Source organism: Galeopterus variegatus, unplaced genomic scaffold (genome assembly GCF_000696425.1).
Source record: "Galeopterus variegatus unplaced genomic scaffold, G_variegatus-3.0.2 Scaffold4915, whole genome shotgun sequence".
Taxonomy (NCBI): domain Eukaryota; kingdom Metazoa; phylum Chordata; class Mammalia; order Dermoptera; family Cynocephalidae; genus Galeopterus; species Galeopterus variegatus.
The window spans coordinates 42,637-63,720 of record NW_007731026.1 but is presented as its reverse complement, the minus strand read 5'-3'; the positions used below and the strand labels follow the sequence as shown (position 1 = coordinate 63,720).

At 47.1% G+C, this 21,084-nt stretch overlaps 1 protein-coding gene across 1 annotated transcript in view; it reads right to left on the bottom strand.

Annotated features, from left to right (window-relative positions):
* CPXM2 (carboxypeptidase X (M14 family), member 2) overlaps positions 1–21,084 on the bottom strand; it is a 44,030-nt gene that overhangs the window by 10,998 nt on the left and 11,948 nt on the right. The window contains exons 3-7 of the mRNA XM_008588598.1: positions 18,236–18,324; positions 10,727–10,850; positions 8,936–9,132; positions 7,792–7,971; positions 3,860–4,157 (exon numbers count right to left, since the gene is read on the bottom strand). Coding sequence (XP_008586820.1) covers positions 3,860–4,157; positions 7,792–7,971; positions 8,936–9,132; positions 10,727–10,850; positions 18,236–18,324 — 888 coding nt within the window. The remainder of the gene's footprint in view (positions 1–3,859; positions 4,158–7,791; positions 7,972–8,935; positions 9,133–10,726; positions 10,851–18,235; positions 18,325–21,084) is intronic.

Genomic DNA, 21,084 nt, shown 5'->3' with positions numbered 1-21,084 from the left:
CAGCAGATGTAGGTAGCATCACAGAACTTTACAAATGAGAAAATTGAGGCTGAGAACGGGAACAGCAGTATCTAGGATCATGTGGCTGGAGACGGCCAGAGTTGAGGTCTGAGCCCAGCTCTGCAGACCACAAGCCCTGCCCCTGTCCCCACCCAGAGCATCACCGCTGGGGGGCTGTAGCCTACCATGCTCTCCCAGAGCCGAAAGCAGACAAACCACGCCTTGCCGTCACCATGACAGGCTACAAAGCACCCACCTGCCATGTAGTTGGTCCCTGCATCAGTTTCCTAGGGCCGCTGTTACAAATGACCACAAACTGGTGGCTTAAAACAACAGAAATCTATTCTCCTCCAGTCCTTGAGGTCAGAAATCTGACATCAAAGTGTTTGCACTCCCTCCAAAGCCTCTAGGGGGCGTCCCTCCTACCTCTTCCAGCTTCTGGTGGCCCCAGGCGTTCCTGGGCTGGTGGCAGTGTCACTCCAACCTCTGCCTCCCTCTTCCTGCCGTCCTCCACACCTTTCTTCTCTTCTGTCCCTTACAAGGATACTTCCCACTGCTTTGGGGGCTCATACAGGTAACCCAGGATGACACCATCTTGAGACCCTTAACATAGTGAAACCTGCAAATGCCCATTTTCCAAGTAAAGTTAACATTCATAGGGTTGGGGTCTTAGAAAGCAGACATTATCTTTTTGGGGGCCATCATTCAAACCACTACATTACCAGTATCTGTAAAATGAATAAACGAGTGTTAGATGGCATATAGGATCCGTAGCTTTCTCTCCAACATTTTTGTTTTTGGAGAACAGGATGCAAGCCGTGTTCTGCACGTTGTTGAAGCTCCTCTAACCAGCCCTCCAGGGGCCCTGAGGGTCAGCGTCCCAGGAAGTGGCGCAGGCCGGGCTGGACCCTGCACTGACCGAGAAAACGGCAGGTCCTCCGATCTTTAACCAGCCGTGGCCTGTCTTCCCCTCTTTGGGGGGACCACAGGGTACTCTTTCCCGCTCACTGTTAATGTCTGTTTTCAAATCATGGCTTTTAGGTGTCAGGAGCAACTCTGTATCCGTCTGCTGCCTCCTCACTGAAGTCAGAAGCAAAACATGCGACCACTCCCTCTCTACCAGATTCCAGATTTAAGCCACTACCGTGTCACCAGCAATAGGCCTTTGCTCACACTTGGGATAAAACAAGAACAGTAAGAGCCGTGGACTAAAGGGGGCGGAACGGTGTCAAGGTAACGGTCAAATGCCAGGTCGGCACGTTCAGTCAAACCTGCAGTGGGGAGTGGCCGGGAGCACAGGACACCGATGGGTCACAGATGTGCCGGTGAGCACAGGATCTGACTTCCTGGGAGGGCTGGACTCCTCGCGGCACATAAAATTATCATTACCCCCAACCTCTAGGCCTCGTCAGTACTGAAATAAATGGGATATTGAAAAATGCCGGGTGGGCCTGCGACCTCGCACCGTGTGTCTACGAAAGGCCCTGGAAGAATGGGCGAGAGGAGGAGAAACCAGGTCGGTGGAGAGGTCTGGGCTGTGCTGTCTGCGTGGCCTTGCTGAGGACACCTGGCCAGAGAACGGTTTCAAGTGCAAACTGCTCCTTCCTGCCTGAGACGCATGTGGACAAGGGCTGTGGTGGGACCCAGACAGTTCCTGACAAGTCTTCAGCCCTGGCTGGGGAATGCAAAACATTCATTCCTCTGTGTTCTCTCTTTGGCTGGAATCCTTCCCTTGTCACCAGCTTCCACATGGAACACACCTTGCTTAAAGCTCCCACAACACCTGCCTTCACGGTGGCGGGGCAGGCACGGGCTGCAGCCCAGGGTCAGACCGGCTAGCATCACTGTGGACTGAAAGACACGCACGACCAACAACGCGCATTTTGAAATTGACTGGACCTTGCTCTCGGCGGCCCCACTCCCCAGTAACTCTTGCCTGCCCGGGCACCTCTAACGAGTGGAAAAGACGAAACAAAAAGACAGAAAGGGAGCAGGGAAGGAAATTAGAATTGCATTTCATTAATCTACGAAGAAATGAATCTGCAGACTTCATCACACCTCTGGGAAGAAGAGTGATTAAAAAGGCTCGAGCTACCACAGGGCTCTGCCGCAAAGTCCCTGAAATAATGGAAACTATAATTGATTAGGGAAAAAAAATCAAATGCTGCCTATGTGATTATGTGGCAGCCAACTTTTCAAAATGTTACTATTGACTGACACTGGAGAGTCCTGCTGTGTCTGTACCCAATTTAGTCACAGCAGCCATAAAAACTAGATATTTTATTTAAAGATTTTTGTAAGTAGGTTTTTAGGGCTAAGACTGGAAAGCAAAAATGCTTTTTGCTATTAGGAGATTTTCTCCATAAATAGGGATTTGCAATGATTTTTTAATTTAGTACAGATGATGAAGACAGATCAAATTCCTCTGTTTGGTCTATAACCAAGAAAACATGGCAAGTTTTCTGTACATGTTTTAAAATGACCACAGAAACGAATATTTCTACATTTTTTTCTTTTCCCAAGGGTGGAAACTTACTCGAAAAGTATGTAAAGGCTGAATTTCTAGCAAAGTAAAATAATATGAAGGTTAATCAGCATAGTGAAACAGAGAATAATATGCTCATAAAAGAGATTTCACAGTGAGCACGCCATGGATAGAGGGAGATGGTGGGGGATGGGAACTTACAGCCGAGTGTTTCTGATAATTCAGACACTGGGCACATCCACATCCGCCACCTATGTAATCTTCACAGCATCCTAGAGGGGGACGTCACCATCATCACCATCATCATCATGACCATTTTACAAATGGAAAAGTATAGGGGTTCAGAGAGGCAAAGTAACTTACCGAGGGTCACCCAGCATCTAACCGATAAAGTGGGATTTGAACCCAGGTCTATCTGACACGGAATGCTTTTCAAATTCATCACTGGCTTCAACAGCCCTCACAAAATCAAGAAAATAAGCAATAAGCATTATGCCTGGGGTCTTGCAGTTCAATGCAGAGGGACCTTAGAGAATATGACATCTTCATCTCCCCTGGTTTAGGAGCCCTGAGCTGAACAACCCTGAGACAGGAAGCAAAGTGCTTATTCTGACATGTGGACCAGGGGCTTCTAACTGCTGCAGAGAAATTCCTGGGATCTCTCCTGGAAGCTTCTCCAGTCCTGTGTGGATGCTGGAAGCTATAACTCGTGCTCCCCACATGCACACAGCCAGTTTTGACCATGTTCCGTGGGTGTGGCTGGGAGGCCCAGCCCACTGACCCCAGCCAGACAGCAGATGTGTCTGAAACAGTCTTCACACGTGGTGGGTCTCAAGACACACCTGAGCTTGGGATCATTGCCTAGCCCCTTATGAGTTTATAGCACAGGATGTTTCCCTAAATCAGAATGGCTCTGGGTACAAAGCCCTGACTCCAGTGCTAGCACCAGCATGCTCTCTGTCCCTTCACTGTTCCTTTTTGTCCAACATTGCTACTAAGTCCAATTTTACCTATCTCTGACCCTCCAGTAACTGAACAGCTCAGTGACTAAGAGCAGGCCACAGAGTCAAACAGACCCCAGCTCTACTTTCCTGCCTGAGATCCCTTTGAGTCTCCAAGCCCCGTTATCTCATATTTATAAAACTGGGAATAAACTACACCCACCTCAGAGACTGCAGCGGGGATTAAAGGAGAGTCTATGCAAAGGCTTCGCAAAGTGCTGGCACCTCGGGCATGCCTACCTACAGTAGCTATTATTTAGTGATAACCCCGCCAGTAATGATGAAAAGAGGGCTTGGGAGGAGACGCCTGTAGGGTCCCTCTGTCATCACGTGGCCCCATGAAGTCGGGAGGGAGGGCTGGTCAGAGACTCACTTCCGGCAACGGTATGCCAGGAGGCCCCGTTGACAGTCCCCTCTTCCTTCTGGAAGTCCTCCGTGTGGCACACTCTCCTCCTGGCATCTGTCATGAGGCGGTGTGTGGAGGCGTAGGAGTAGGCCAGCCAGCGGAACACGTGGTCGTCGGGTGTGGGCGTGTGCTCCTGGGTCTTCCACAGTGACCGCACCATGTCGTAGGGGTAGGCCACCACCAGCTCGCCACCCTGCAGGTTGCCACCCAGCACGAAGGGGATCTTTTCCATCCAGGCTATGACTGCCCTGGTCTCCACAGCCACCTGCAAACATTCAAAAGTGATGAATACAGCAGGAAGGAACCTGCGTTGTCGCCCCAGCTTTCAAAACAGGGACCGACTTGAACTCCTGGAACTGCCTCTTACATACCTTTGGTCCATTTTTCTACTGAGTTGTTTATATTTTTCTTATTTATTTGTAATACCTTATATATTTTAAAATTCTAATTCTTTCTCAGTTATATGAGTATGATTTGCAAGTTACTTCTCCCAATTTTTAGCTTGTCATTATAGTTTTTAAAATCATTTGCTAAACAGGCTTTCTTATTTCAATGCAGTTGAATTTACTAAACTTTATGATTAATGCCATGTGTATCTTGCTTAAAATATCCTTCCTCACGCCGAAAGCTCTATACTAAAGTTTCACCATGAGATTTTATTGTGAACAATGGCTAAATTTTATCAAGTGCTTCTTTCTGTAGACAAATGACTTTAGTATTATTTCTTTGTTTTCTATTATTTCATTGATTTCTTTTTAATCACAATCATTCTACTTTCTTTGGGTTTCTTCTGTTACTCTTTTGCTAACTTCTTAAAGTTAATTGATATAAATTTCCCTAAAGCACTATTTTTTGCTCTACTACACAAATTTTGATATATAATATTTTCATTACCATTGAGTTCTAATAATTGTTTTAGTTGCCAGTATGATTTTTTTCTTTGATCCATTCTTTAGAAGTTTTTTTTAAAAAAATTCTAAATATATAAAGATGTTTTCCTTAATCTTATTACTTTCTTCTAGTTTAATTGTATGGTGGTGAGACCATGATCTGTCTGGCGGCTATTCTCTGAAATTTATTGACATTTCCTTAACAGCCCAGTTCATCAACAGTTTTTGAAAATGGCCCAGGGTTATTGAGAATGTTCTGTAATTGTTGGTTGTAGAATTCTTATAGGTCCTTCATGTCAAGACTGCTAATTTTGTTATTCAAATCTTTATCTTTGCTGATTTCTGATCTATCTAATCTATCCATAATTGAGAAGGATATTGCTAACAGTAGATTTGTGCAATTCTCCTTACATTTGTAGAGAACAAGCTCAAAAACCTAGATTCTAGTCTTAAAGCAAAGAAATCCAGGGACTTTGTACGACTGTGCTAAAATAACTACTAAGCTCTTATAGCCTCAGGACTAAGAAAGCTGGCAACCAAATTCCAATTTTGGTTCAAGTATTCTCAAATTATAAATCGCTTGAATTCTCAACTTTGCCAGGAGTCCTTAGGATGTTAGTTGAAAAAAAACAAAGAGAGAGAGAGAGAGATTCTGTAGGTTGGAATTAGGAAACATGAGAAAGGATTCAGAACACAGAAGACCCAGAGACATCCCGTCTCGTACCCCCATCAGCCACTGTGGGCATCCTAAGCCAAGGGGTACTGGTGCTGTCTGCCTCTGTCACTCAGCTGCTTGCTTCTTGAGGGCCTGGGTCCCACTGTACTAAATGAGACCCCCATGCTGGCCCTCTTCCAGGACGTGGGGCCCACATGCGCTGTGCCGTGGGCTGGGGCTCCAAGCCAAAGCAGGACAGCAGCTGTCCTCTGTCCACCTCCCCCGATTCCACAGTAGAGAAGCCCAATATTTTTTCTGAGCTCTCGATGTGCTTACATGAAATACATCATTTCCCAACCTTCCCTACAGTGGCTGATACCACGTGCAACAAAATTCTGGCCAATGAGATTTAAGCAGAAGTATTATGGAGGAATTCTAGGAATGCCTTTTATAAGAAATTGAACTATCTGAGGGGAGGACTTTTTAAAGCCCTTTCTCTTCTCTTTCTTCATAGACATGACAGCTAGAGCAGCAACTGCCACCTTGGATTATGAAACAGTGGCTGATACCACGTGCAACAAAATTCTGGCCAATGAGATTTAAGCAGAAGTATTATGTAGGAATTCTAGGAATGCCTTTTATAAGAAATTGAACTATCTGAGGGGAGGACTTTTTAAAGCCCTTTCTCTTCTCTTTCTTCATAGACATGACAGCATGCTAGAGCAGCAACTGCCACCTTGGATTATGAACTTGAGGATGAAAGTCACACGCTAACATGGTACAGAAAGAGACAGGTCCTGGGTTCCTGATGATCATGGGGTTTCTGTGTGGCTGGCACTGCACCATCTGCCTCCAGGGTACTTTTATTTGAAAAAAAAAAATTAAACCTTATTAAGCCATTAGTTTGTTTTTTCTGTTGTTGCAGCTGAACCTAACACTAACTTACATACCAGTCAAGGCAGACCTCTTGCAGAACATATCAGATCAAAGAATAAGGGTAAGGAGCTAAATTACTGTGGGCACAGAAGGCAATAAAAGGCATGGGAAATTTAGTAGGAATTATTATTATTATTATTATTTTACAACACATTCTTTGTAAAACAGACATAAGAAATTTGGGGAAAGTATTTCTCATCCAATTTCATTTTTCTCTACAAAGAAGCACCACATGTAATAAATCCATGGGGACATTTAAAATGAAAGTAAGATAAATCAAGCAACCAGTGAGGATTAAGGATAATTTCATAGCAGTGTAACTGACAGGGCTGAGGATACTAATAAACACACACAATTCCGAGCAGGTTGTCTTGTTTTTGAAGCACTCTGTGGTTGTTAAGAAATATAACCACATGATTTCTCTTCTATAAAGAATCTCCCTAAATATCAATTTAAAAGGTAGCCATTACCTAGCACTCTTCCCTACTTTTGAAGAAAACATGAAAGAAAAAAATGGTTTTGTCCAGTTCTTAAATGTCATAGCTTCTGCAAAAACCAGTGGCTTTAACTCTGCCTCCCGCTGCTCTACAGATCAGGGGGTACTTTTACTCACCGTGGCATTTTCAGACAGAAACCACTCAGGGATTGCGATGTAGTGATTTGGAACTTTCCTTGGGACATTCTGTCTGTCCTCTGCCTCCCAGAGCAGCGTGTTTAAATCAGGAAAGTTGTTGTTGATGTCAATCCCGTCGTGGGTCCAGCGTCCTAGGGACCAGCCTCCCAGCTCTGATCCCTGGAAGATAATCCAGAATGTGGAGGACCCACAGACCGCAGGACGACCCTGACTCTCAACCATACGAGGTACACCGATGCCCATNATTACTGTGGGCACAGAAGGCAATAAAAGGCATGGGAAATTTAGTAGGAATTATTATTATTATTATTATTTTACAACACATTCTTTGTAAAACAGACATAAGAAATTTGGGGAAAGTATTTCTCATCCAATTTCATTTTTCTCTACAAAGAAGCACCACATGTAATAAATCCATGGGGACATTTAAAATGAAAGTAAGATAAATCAAGCAACCAGTGAGGATTAAGGATAATTTCATAGCAGTGTAACTGACAGGGCTGAGGATACTAATAAACACACACAATTCCGAGCAGGTTGTCTTGTTTTTGAAGCACTCTGTGGTTGTTAAGAAATATAACCACATGATTTCTCTTCTATAAAGAATCTCCCTAAATATCAATTTAAAAGGTAGCCATTACCTAGCACTCTTCCCTACTTTTGAAGAAAACATGAAAGAAAAAAATGGTTTTGTCCAGTTCTTAAATGTCATAGCTTCTGCAAAAACCAGTGGCTTTAACTCTGCCTCCCGCTGCTCTACAGATCAGGGGGTACTTTTACTCACCGTGGCATTTTCAGACAGAAACCACTCAGGGATTGCGATGTAGTGATTTGGAACTTTCCTTGGGACGTTCTGCCTGTCCTCTGCCTCCCAGAGCAGTGTGTTTAAATCAGGAAAGTTGTTGTTGATGTCAATCCCGTCGTGGGTCCAGCGTCCTAAGGACCAGCCTCCCAGCTCTGATCCCTGGAAGATAATCCAGAATGTGAAGGACCCACAGACCGCAGGACGACCCTGACTCTCAACCATACGAGGTACACCGATGCCCATCTCCACTGCGGCTGCGTCTCTAAGCCTCTGGCCACCCTTTGACCCAACGATGGTATCTGAAGAATACTGAAAAACTTGCTACTAATACTTGGTGGGTGATGGATGATACAGCCAAATTGCTGCAAAAGGGACTGCAGAGAAACTCTCCGCTGTCAAAGCTTCAGGCCCCTTCTTCCACCTCTTCCTTCTCCCTTCTACACTGGTCGGCTGACCCTCCCAGTAGTAATCAACCTAGGACTCCATCGCTGCAGTATCAACAGCCACCACATTCATGTATTCTCCCTGCCCTGGCCACGGTTCTGCCTCTCTGTTTAGCACTTCAAATCACTACCAAAACTCTGTTGCATAAAGCCTGCATTTGACAGGTACCATTGTTTCAAATATGGCTTTCTATTTCATTCCCTGATACTGTGATACATCATTATGGATATATGACACGACATAATACTAATTATACTCTATACATAATTGTATACACACCTACAACCTATACACATTCTGTATCATAATTAGAACATGAAATATAAACAGTCCATCAGAATAATGAAAACAACTATCCTCAGAGGTCTGATGAGAAGATTAAAGGTAATAATCAAGTTTGCACATGTCATGATTAAACGCTCCACTGATACGAGGGGTTAGTACATACTCTGTTTTCGTCCCTGTACCTACGGCATATGATTATTCACACCCACTCTCTCCAGCTTGCTGTCACGTCCACCTCTCAGGGCCACCATAATTCTCAGCTCCTACTGTGCATCTTTCCTAAAGCTTTGGGCTCCCCTGACTCAGCAGAGAGACACTCAGGGAGCTCAGAGGGAGCATTTTGCACAAACTCTTGGCTGAGCATATTCGAGTCGCGGCCGTGAGGAGCCATTACCCCTTCGTAGGCCTTCTCATAGCCGTCGGGGTTGAGGGAGGGCAGGATGTGGATCCGGGTCTCCTCCACCAGGTGGACGATGCGCATGTTCCGGGCCAGGTATTCTTGACACAGGAACTGCGTGAGCAGCAGCAGCAGCTCCCGGCCCAGCACCTCGTTGCCATGGGCTCCTGCAATGTAGTGGAACTCGGGCTCCCCTGTGCGCAAAGACAGAGGGAAGCTCAGGTTCATACCAGGATGCACAGAGCCAGTCGGCGCTTACTGCATGCATTAGGGAGGACAAGTCTCTGAACGATCTAAATGATAGCCCTGTGTTCTGTCAAATAAACCTCCAAAATTATATCAGGACAATTTCTTTCTTCCCAAATTGTCAGGCCTGTAAGAAAATGTGGAGAAAAATCTTAGATGACACCAGCCACTGGGTAATAATGTTCATTCTTACTCAGCAAGAATAGATAAAATAGCAGCGTGCTTAGGGTTTGAAATGTACAAGTTAAACACAAGCCACAGCCATGATTTTTCTCTTTTGAGAGACAGTTATTTTTCTTAAAAGAATTTCCTATTAAGTTTTACAAAGACACAAAGATAAGTGAATACAAGCAGAAAACAGTCCATCCGGGCAAATCAGCAGAGACACAATTCTGTAAAGGGGCTGTCTGAGTATTTTCTCTTCCAAAGCTCAGCTTTTGATATGCTGGGGATAGTAGGGTTTAGTGCATATATGCCCCCAATATTCCTATATTGGAACCTAAGATCCAGTGTGATAGTATTTAGAGGTGTGGCGTTTCGGAGGAGATTAAGTCACAAGGGCTTTGCCCTCACGAATAGGATCGGTGTCCTTATAAAAGGGCTCGAGGGAACTAGATGGACCATTTTGCCCTTCTGCCTTGTGCAGGTGAGGCACAGCAAGAAAGCACTGGAGAGGAACAGGACATCGCCAGGTCTGAACCTGCTAGGGCCTTGATGGTGGACTTCTGAGCTTCCAGAACTGGGAGTGATACATTTTTGTTACTTATAAATTACTGGTCTCAGGTATTTTGTTATAGCCACCCGAACAGACTAAGACAAGGGGTGTATCAGTGCTGGGTATGAGCTAACAGTTCCCTCTCTGGCAAATCTGCTGCTTTTGAGGACACGTGATTTTACCAGCAGATAAGTCCTGTGCCCTTTAAAAGAAATTCCTGAGATATTAATGAATTTTAAAGTTGAATAAATCAGACAAACATACTTAAATATCAGTGGATTTCTATAGAACTCCCAGATTTACCAAAAAGAAAACCAGAGAAGCCCATAGGACCTCCAAGAACACAAGTTGGGAATGATTAAATGGAAAATGGCTGAAAACAGGAAATGCTTGGAAGTAGGATTGAAATTTATAATAAAAAAGGGAGCCCCCTCTAATCTGAGCCATTAATGATCAGGGAGTCCTGTAAGAGGAGAAAATTCTGTCTTGTCCTGACCACTTTCCTCTTTGGCTACTGTGACGGGTCTCGGAGGTAAGGAACATAGAATTAAACATGGTCTGTTAGGAGAAAAGGAGGGTACTTCGAGTTTACATAATTCCACAGCCCTTATAAGTGAGAGGCTCACAGAAGCAAACTGGGCAGGAGCTATGTGACAGCTTCTGCGTGGACATCTCATGCCCTGTCCTGTGAACGTTCTCGTGGGGTGAACAGCCTCCTTCCTCAGCAAGAGTAGATAAAGTATTATCTATAATATTTATATTATTAATACTATAATATAATATTATATACAATCACATCACAGAGCATCGCAGAGGGGCCTCCTCACCAACTTCATGCTCCCCAGGGTGGTCAGAGATCTCCACGGCGTAAAGCTTCAGGCCCTGGTGGCTTTTGCCAATGTTGTAAATTCTGGTGATATTGGGGCACATTTCATTCACAACCTTCATCAGCTAAAAAAAAAAAGTGAATTGAAGGTTCTGAGCAAAAACGGTCACACACCAAAGGGCAGAGCTCCCAAGAAGACAGCCGCCCCTGCTCCCCGCCACAGCCCCCAGGCACCCCGCATCCCCACACCCCGCTGCTATGCCCTCCACCTGTAACTACCAAAGGGCAGAGCTCCCAAGAAGACAGCCGCCCCTGCTCTCCGCCACAGCCCCCAGGCACCCCGCATCCCCACACCCCGCTGCTATGCCCTCCACCTGTAACCCCTGCCCTGGGATAACGCCGGCCTTTCTTTCCAGCACCTGCTCTGTTTCATCTCCTCTATGAGGAAACTCCCAGCTACCGCCCCTCCTGGCCCTGTAGTCACGGCTCCCTTTGATTGTGGCTGTCCCCTCCTGCTATGGTCTGAATACTTGTGTCCCCCCAAAATTCATAGGGTGAAACCTAATCCCAAGAGCAAGAGTATTAAGAGGTATGGCCTTTAGGAGGTGCTTAGGTCATGGCAGGGAGTCCCGGTGAATGGCATTAGTGCCCAGGCCTAAGGGAGTGTGTCTGCCCCCTCCGTCATGCGAGGACACAGCAGGAAGACTCAGCCTGTGAACAAGAGGGCAGCCCTCACCAGACACCGACTCTGCCTGTGCCTTGATCTTGGATTTCTCGGCCTCCAGAGCTGTATGCAATGCTTTTCTGTTATTTGTAAATTACCCAGTTTATGGCATTCTTGTCACGGCAGCCTGAACGACCAAGACATCTCCCTCAGTTGTGGTTACCACCTCCCTGGTTGTGGTTATCACCTCCCCGGTTGTGGGTGGTCATTAATTTTTAATGTGATTTCCTGTTTTCTTATTATCCCCTCACGAGACTGCATATCCTTGAGGAGACAGACTGAGCCTTTTATCTCTGTATCCCTGCTCAAATAAAGATTTCTTACTGAATATCAACTGTTTCATAATGTAGTGAACATCTACACTTATTGAGCTGAGGACACAGACCCTGCTCCTGCCCTGTGGAGCTCACGGTGCAGCACGGAGGGGAGGCACGCGATGACCCCACTTACTGCGGTGAGGGAAGGAGAGCAGAGGGTGGCCAGAGCAGGGGCCACGGGGCTGCACTGCTCTGCCCGGTGGGGAAGGCTGGCTGCAGCAAGGAAGGGAAGCAAACATGTGCTGTTTTCTGAGTTTTGCTTTTAAAGTTAGCTAGTCAAACTGACAGCTTTGGTCTGAGAGAATGAGACAGGCTGCCAAGGGAGGTGACAAAAACTCTGCGAGTCATGGAGAACAAGCTGCCCTTGGGGGCGAAGGACCAGAGACACCCTCTCCTCAGAGGCTGCCTGGCCTCACATCACTGAACAAGCACCTGTGTGTTAGCTCCTACGTAGCTTTGATTTGCTGGGTTTATACTGCTTAGCAGTCCCCAAGTGAAAGAAGATCTGACTTGAAGGACATCTTTCTATTCGCTCAACCTTGACAGAAGCACCCGCTCCTCGCCAGGCGCCAGCCACGCACCACACTGGTGGTGGAGGCTGGAATGCTCACTTCCGATTTGGTGGTGTGTGTTAAAGGCCAGGAGGGACGCTCAGGTGCTGTAGAGGCAGCGTGCCAGGTGTGGGGTGGGCAGGTACTCATCAGGGAGGGCTTCATCTTTTTAAAAGATGAGCTGGAGCTGGGTTGGTGAAGACAAGAGGAAGGGCATGTCCCACAGAAAGACTGAGTGAACCTGAACGTGCACTAACAATCTTCCAGAAAATTCTTCATCAACTGAATTATCCGTAAAATGTCCTTGTAAATTACAAATAAACAATTCTGTTGCAAATTGTGTGGAGGGTTAAAATCTATTAGAACTGGAAAACTGGTATCACGCAGAGTTTATGATATGCTGGCGGTACCCTGCTGCCTGCCTCACTTGCCTTCCATAAGACAGCGCTCTTAGAGGACCAGGTAAAGCAGGTCTCAGGGGCATCAAGGAGCACTTCTAAAGGAGTGGAAAGAGTCACTGCTACCATGACCTGGGCTTTCACAACACATCTACAAGGGGTGGCAGGTGCAGTCCCAGTCAGGAATTCAGGGCCTAATTCTCTCACTGCTCCTCAGGGGAAAACATGCTTCACTTTACGTGTCCCTTTGTGTCACAATATTTTGGTGAGAGGAAGCTGGCTACAAAGGACTGTTGTTTGCAAGACAGCCAAAACATAAACCCACCATAAATGGAGGAAAACACGTGAGGGAAACATAGCTTCTGCCCATCGCCACAAGGATACATATTTGCAGGGGAGAGTAGAGCCACGTGAGTAGTGCCACATTTTAATAAAGGACACAGTAATAATGTCACCAATAATGTTAACAAGAGCAGTAAGAATACATTCTGGTTCTTTACTGAATTTCACCATTATTATCACCAGGTGAAGCAGATAAGGCAGAGGGGACTGTCCCCATCCTACAGATATGGAGACTGAGTCCCTGAGAGCCACTGAGTGATTTGCCCTGCGTCCCCCAGCTGGTACCAGGTGGAGCCAGGACTCTGAACTCTTGGGGCTCTTCCCGCACCACTATCTGTCCATGAAGGCGCAGGAAAGCAATGAGAACCAGCACAGCCCTGCCACCCGTGTGTCCGCTGCACACCACGACTGTTCTGAAAGAGCCACAGCACGCTCGCCATCTCTTCCGAGGCCCCGTGTTGTAGTCCCTGCTGATGCAGTCACTCTCAGCCACCAGCATCAACCTTGGCAAATCCTGATCTGCAGGTGATCCACTATCTCAGGCTCCAATCAATGACCAGTGAGTTCTGCAGGCACGAGAGCCAGGTGGTTTATCGCCAATAAAGCAACAAATGCAGGCAGTCAGCACGGGCCTGGCGGTCCTCTGGTGTCACCCTCCTCCCCTACCAGTCAACTGCAGGAGAAATATGCCACCAGGGCTAAAGACCACGACCTTGACACTTGAGGAAGACCAGTATCATCCTGCCTTGGGATGCACACTTAGCCGTGGACACAGGAAGACTCTCGGGCTGCAGGTCTTCAGAGTCACCTCTTTATACTCTACCCACTGTCACAGACTTGTACGCCAACCACACTGTCCCTCCAATGGTGAGCACCGGTGAAGAAATGAACCACATGTCACTGTGTCGCGGTATCACAACCTTTCTTCCTACATACAAGAAAGACAAGAACATGTGCATTTGAAGAATCTTCTCCTTCATGAAGGTTCTTTCCAACTCTGTCTGCACACTGGCCCTCTGGAATGCCAGGAAGCACTTCTCTGCGGCCACCAGCACCATAGCCAACCAGGAACGAAGTTCTCCATGAAAACACAGCTCTTCCTTGCAAGAGAGTATGCTCGCCGACTGCTGAAGAGTCAAACGTGTGCTTCTGGAGTTTGGGTCTTGGTGGTAGATGTTTGGGACTTGATGGATACAGACAGAGCTAGGAATAGAACTTTCATCAGGGCCTCGAGCGTCCATTCTCAACAGGGGTGAGAAGATCGGTTCTTTGGGGGCCAAAAAATCTTAGACCCTACAGTGCTTTGTGGCCCTCCAAAGCTCAACCCCACCTGGCAAAATTTTATCCCTTAGAATTTAATATAGTGGGGGGAGGGCGATTAAGAAAAAATGTGTGAAAAGACTCCCTAGGAGGGCAGTGATGGAAAAATGATTGAGAAACACCACCTTAGAGAGCACCAGGGTTTGCAAGACTCTTAGCCTCTTCAAGACTGTTTCCTCAGCTCTGAGATGGGAACGAACTTTGCATCCTGGTATCTACTGAATCCTGGGCTCTGCCACTTCCCCCCACTGCAGGAGAGAGAATAAAGACCCTCTTTTCTAGTAATTCCATTTCTGGCAATGTATCAGAAGGAAATTACTCATAAAGGATGGTAAAATTGAATGCAGGATGACACTTGTAGTGGCATCTTTCATATTTTGTCAGTACTCATTAAAAGTTGGGAGAGATCCACATGAAATGCTCCAGAGCAGGAAAGAAGCTGAGAAAACTATGAGGCACCCACTCACGGGAACATTCTGCCACACTCCAACTAGAAGACAGCATGGAAAAGAGCTAATGACCCAACATTAGCTGAGAAACACCAGACGAAGATGATCAAAATCATAGGAATTCTGAGAAACGAAGAAGATCAAACAATGGATAGAAATGGGGGGAGCGAAAAGTGCTGATTCCTCAGGGCGGGGGGTCTGTGAAGGATTTAGCTTTAGACTTCTGGTTTGGCTTTAATGTTGATACGATATTGTTTGTCCGTGAATGAAAATGTAAAAAAAAAAAAAGACAAGTTCTTTCCCTTCATCTCTCCTAGAAAGAGCCACGGCACCTGGTCCAGTGGGAAACGGAGGGACAGAGGAGGGAGGGGGTCACAGTGAGAGGCGGATCGTGGGTGAGGAGCTGGGTGGGTCCAGATCGCAGGCTGGCTGCCCGGCCCTGGCTTCCTGCAGCCAGAAACTCCCCTGCCACAGGGTCCGCTGAGCACGGAGCAGGGTGGGCAGGCTCAGCACTGTCCCCGCTGCCTGCTGTCCTTGGCCATCCTTAGCTGCCCTGGAAATCCACACCACCAGCTGGCTGCCTTCCAGCCCGGGTCCCACGACTTTCCTTCTTTCTGCCTGCATCACGTGCAGGCGACCAATCAGCATTTCCTGAGCATTTGGGACCTCACAACACTGTACCCCAAACAAAATCAAGTCGTTCACCTTTTCCTCAAAACCACTTTTTTCTTTCCTAGAAATGCCTCTCCCTCATCCTTCAAGCCCAAGTGGCCCCTCTCCTGGGGACTATGGCAATTCTGGCCAACTGCTGTCCACAAAGCTTCTGCAAACACAGCTCTGCTCACGTAATGACCCTCCGCTGACCGCAGACTCAGGGCATGAGCCTCCCCCCAGCACTCAGGCCCTGCCTCCTCCGCCAGCTGTTCCAGAAGCACCCGCAGGCTCGGCCTCCGCACCTCTGCTCCTGCCGTCCTCTCTGCTCAGAGCACGCTCCCTCCCACCTCTGCCTGGCAATGCCTGGCCCCACACCTTGGACGATCACAGAGCCCACGTGCAACCAAAGCCCCCCAGCCATGGCCAAGCAGACCTGTCGCTTCTCCCTGCCACCCCCCATGACTCTAACAACCTCAAATACTCATATTGATCAAGTGCACATGACGGATGATAAAATGACTGGGTCTCTGCCCTTATTGTCTCAAATGAGGGGGACAGACAGCGTGCATGTAGACAAATAACCAAGCAATTGTAAAAGCAGCACATGCCAGGAAGGCATCGGCATTCTCTTGGAACGATTCCCTTACTCTGCCTCATGACATCCCTGTCAGGCCTCCCTCCTTCCCCTTCTCCTCCCGTCACCCCATCCTCCTGCGCCCCGTGCCTGGAACGGTGCAGGCAGCGCTCCAACGACATTTCCTGCACGGAAGAGTCGCACACTCCCACGTTATGTTCCTCTTACAACGCAAAAAGCTTTTCTATTTTCTCTTCTTGTTTCCTGCTGCTGTTTCTCATTTTTTTGTTTGTTTGTTATAAATGTCTCTTTCAATACTAAGAAAAACTAACAATTTTTCCTGAGGTAGAAAGATTTCTACAATAACCTAGCAGACTCCATACAGGAAAAGCCCTAAAAATGTTGCTTCTTTCCCATCCCCAGGAGCCAGGAATCCAAATGGCAAGTCACTTCTGACTTGAACACTCTTCAGGATTGACAGATGCTCCCCTGGACAGTTTCCAGGTGAGGGCTGCCAGGCTGTGGGACCTCCGAGGGGTTACCCAGGGTCACCTGAGGAGGCTTCACTGACCATCCAAACTTCTACCAAGTGATGGTGATCACAGCTCCCTAGTGTCATGAAGCACACCCCACAGCCTCTCGTTTATGAGAAGAACCCCAATTCTGCACACAGAACAACTATTTAAGGATACCAGCTACCTAGACTCTCTGTGCAGTTAGCTCATTTCAAATGCATTTCGATTTATCGCCTTTGGTGTTAACTGCACCCACTGAGTTGATATTTGTCTCAGAGCTGGTACACCGGTGCTCTGTCAAATGGAACAGTGAGCAGCCCATATAAATATCCTGAGGAGCGGAGCACAGGGATGACTCACAGACCTCAAGTCCAAACACATTATCTGGATTTCTGAAGAGTAAGACAGCAAGAAGGTTTCTTTAGCACATCCCACTTCTAAGTCTGTGCTGGCAGGTGTCTGGAAGCTGAGTGTGAGTGTCTCAAATTAAATGACATCAAGACAAACCAGGCTTTTTCATGCTGTGGGACTGGGGCTCAGTCTAATTGCTCCCCCATTTGCAATGGACGGCTGCCTCCTTCCCTCCCTTTCAGCCGTATTAATTCACCCTTGGTGAATCTTTGTCCTGTAAATGTATTCACAAGGACATTTCTGTTTGATCTGTCTCTGGATTTTTAGACATCTAGGGATTTCTCATTTGCCTGAGATCTCCACGCTTTCTAGCACACACTGGGGGAGACATGGAATAAGACTTCACTGGCAACGCATTTAGCATAGGGACCACCTTTTAGCTTGTCCTCATAAATATGTGTCCCTTCCCACATCTGTACCTTGTCTGCAAATGCTGTTCAAAGCTCAGAATTACTGGGTTTCTGTGATTAAATGTGGGGAAACTCTCATCTGGGATTATCTTTTCCTTCTAACAGTATTAAGAGCTATAAAGGTATCAGTCAATTCTGAAGCCCAGCTGGACAGCAGAATCACAAAGGGAGATTTTAAAAATTTGTATCTCCAGGCCCTTTTCCTTAGGATTCTGCTTTAATGGGCCTGAGATGGGATTCAAGCATAGGTATTTTTTTCTGTTGTTTACAAATTTCCTCAGGTGATTCTAACATGTAACAAAGATTGAAACTCCAAGAATCTGCATAACAAGGGGTAGTGTTATCTATTCTCTCTGTGACTCAGTTTCCCCATCTACAGGATAAGGACACCTGCCCTCCCAGGGTAGTTAAGAGGACTGGACACATTACTGTATGTAAATTGCTGAGCACAGCATTTGGTCCTGTGTGCATGCGTCATGCTACTATTATCAGTGTTTTTCTAGCTCTTCTTTTTGACTCTGCCTATGACTAACATCCTTAAACCAGTGATATTGCTCAAACACACAGTGATTCTTAAGAACTAGACTATTAAATGAGAAAAGCCCGGATGTGAATTCTGTCTGAACTGTTTGCAATGGAGGAAGCCTTCCTCTGGTCACTCAAACCCCAACGAGGCGTTCTCAGCCTTGACAAGCACTTAGTGCGTCTTCGGCAAACCAAATGGTCGTTCGGATCCCTGTCTCTAACACATTGTCCTAATGCCTGCAACAGAAAAATTAAGTCTATGGGCAGAGAATGTGTTGCTCTTTTGACAAATTCCTGGTAAACTGTGGTCTGGGTCTTACCTGGCGCATTTCCTTATAGTTGTGGTGCTTAAAATCCAGGTCATCGGTGGTGGTCATTTCGTTCCGTCGGTGATAATAATTATTAGGATCTAGGGACAGAAATATGGTTTTGGACTTACTCACATGATTCTAACACTTGTGGCATCTCTGTTAGGGGCCTGATTCATGTGGGGACTGTGGGGACAGCACAGCCCAATGCCGAGCTTCTTACACTGGCTCAGAGACAGGAGAGACAACCTGCAGGGAGCAACTTAGGAGTCAGAATCACCCATGGGTTGAGAGTGTAGAACCAGCACGCCTGGGTTTAAGTCCCTGCTCTTCTGGTGTGTGCTGTGTGGCCCTGGGCAAGTCAACTGAGCCTCAGTTTTTTACCCATAAACGGGAAACAGAAGGCACCTCCCTCGTGGGTTTATCATTAGCATTAGATGGGATAGCCTATGTGTTTGGCAAACTGTTGGTGCTAAATAAGTAAATAAGAGTGAATACCAAGACTACAGGCATATGCATGGAGACTTTTGGGAGAGTATGGACACTATTAGTCTCTTCCCCAACATTCATTCCCCTTTCATCCTTCTTAACAGAAGCCCCATGTTTGGGAATCCCCTCTTCCCACTTCTAGGAAGATCTCAAGATCCCACCCCCAGAAGTTCAAGGAGACTGGTTAGGCCAATCAGAGCACAGCATCCCCCTGGCCATTCTAATTGATCCAGATTGAAAGGAAGGACTTCGCTGGCGCAGAGGAGGAGAGAGTGAAAATCTCTCCCCAGCTGTAAGAATGCAGAACACATGGCCCAGTTGCTGCAGTGGCCACCTGACCACAAGAGGAACCAGCCCCAGGATGACCTCAGTGACTTGGATGACGCAGAGCAGAAGACAGAGAGAACCCCAAGAGTGACTGAATCCACCAACCCTGGAGTCCAACCAGGGACTTCCAACCGCACGAAATAAAGGATCCCCTTAACAGTTAGGCCAGTGGGAGCTAAAGCACCGTAGCAGGTGTAATCAGAAGTATTAACAGTGGTGACCTCTGGGGACCTGTACTCGGGGGTCGGAAAGGAGATGTCTGCTTTTCACTCAATTCCCTTCCATACAAATTGACCTTTTTTCCTTGAATTCCTACAAGCCTGCATTGTTTATGTCATTGCAAAAATGAAGGGCACGTAGAAGAAAGGAAAGGACAGGGAGGAGGACAGCCAGGAAGAGACCACCCAGGCAGCCCTGAGGTCCTCCTCATCTGAGGAAGAGTGGCAAAGGGGCTTACAGATGTCAGCCAGCCTAGCGACATTTCTGTCCAGGGGATGCAGCCAGAAACCCCGGCCAGTCCAGAGCTCCCTCCAGCATCTAGAAAACACATGTTTAGATGGTCAAGCCATACCCTAGGAACCACTGAGCAATGTGGGGACCACAGCAACTGTCTGTTTGGTCCAAGTGGCTCAGGGGCCCTTCTGGAGGCTGTGGCAGTGTCCGGCAGTGGAAGAGTGAGTACTGGCTCCCTGTGGCCTCGGGAGCAGCGAGGCCTGATCCAGGCTAAACGTGGTCCCTGGACCAGGAGCACTGGGTGCTTATTGGCCCCAGCTCGGATCTACTGCATCAGAATTCACAGTTAAACAAAATCCCAGCTGATCCCTAGGCTCGGAAATTTGAGAAGCTCTGAAGCACTGAGCGCCACCAGCAGGGACCAGGCACTGAGCACTGAACTAGCTCTGAGCTTGCGTCCTTGCAGCCACGGGTCACAACCGCCATCACCAAACTTGCCAGGGTGCACTTAAAGACCAGCTTCCCCCTTGAGAGTTGAGGCCACTTGCAAAAAGTTAAAAGTCACATATTAACTTTTTTAAAAAGTTAAAAATACAGTTTTTAATATTCACAAGAGGTTTTCCAGTAATACTGCTAGAAACGAATAACTGTCATGGAAAGGGAATGATGTGGGAGGACCGACTGGCATTCTGTCCAGACGAGAAAGCAAAAGCCAAGCGGGCTTAGCCAATTATTTCTCCAGCACTTTCCTTTTGAGAGTGCAGGCTGACTGTGCCGCAGGCAAGCTGCCTTCCCTCTGATTTCCAAACCTGCACGTTCCAAAGCAAAGGTAAAGCATAGTTTTCACGTTCATTTAACTTACCCACCGCTGTTTCCTGAAAGCTGTTCAACACCCCTCAAGCTCTGGAGCCTCTTTTCAAGGATTTTAAAGCCCCTTTTGTTGTCTAACACAAGTTATGCCTTCAGGGTTAGGAAGGACTGAAGAAAAACTCAGAGCCGTAAGTACACGAGAGCTCTGTGTTTGGCGATATTCTTCCTTTACTAAGACTCATCCGTTTGCTGAACAAAATGGGTACACATTCCAGAACCGTCTCAAAACCACAGACGAGTACTCTTCACGACCTTCAGTCTCTGCATGGTGAACAACCACTTCTTCACGCATCCGCTTATTCTGATGGGACAGAGTTTTGTTAGGTCCTGTCACTTAGGTAAAGAGGTGACTGAGAACTAGTCTGTAGACAGAGCCAGTCAGTCACCTAAGGCCACTATCCCCTTCCTCCTACTATGGACAAAAGAATCCCTCTCCCCAGTGGGGAACGTATTCCAGATGGTGCACAGGGAATTGCCTCGCTCCACACACACAGGTGGGGATGTGACTCAGGTCCAGCCAATCGAAACATGCAAACTCGGGCCATGGTTCCTGGCTCAGAGCAGATCCCAGCATCCAGCCAGAGTCGCTCAGATGGTAGCATGTGAGTTTGGGGTGCTCGAGGCTGATCTGCTAGTCTGTGAGACAGTGAGAGAGACAGAGCCCTAACCCCAACAAGAAGGCCCCGAGACATCAAACCTGTTCTTGTCTTTAGGTCAGGTGT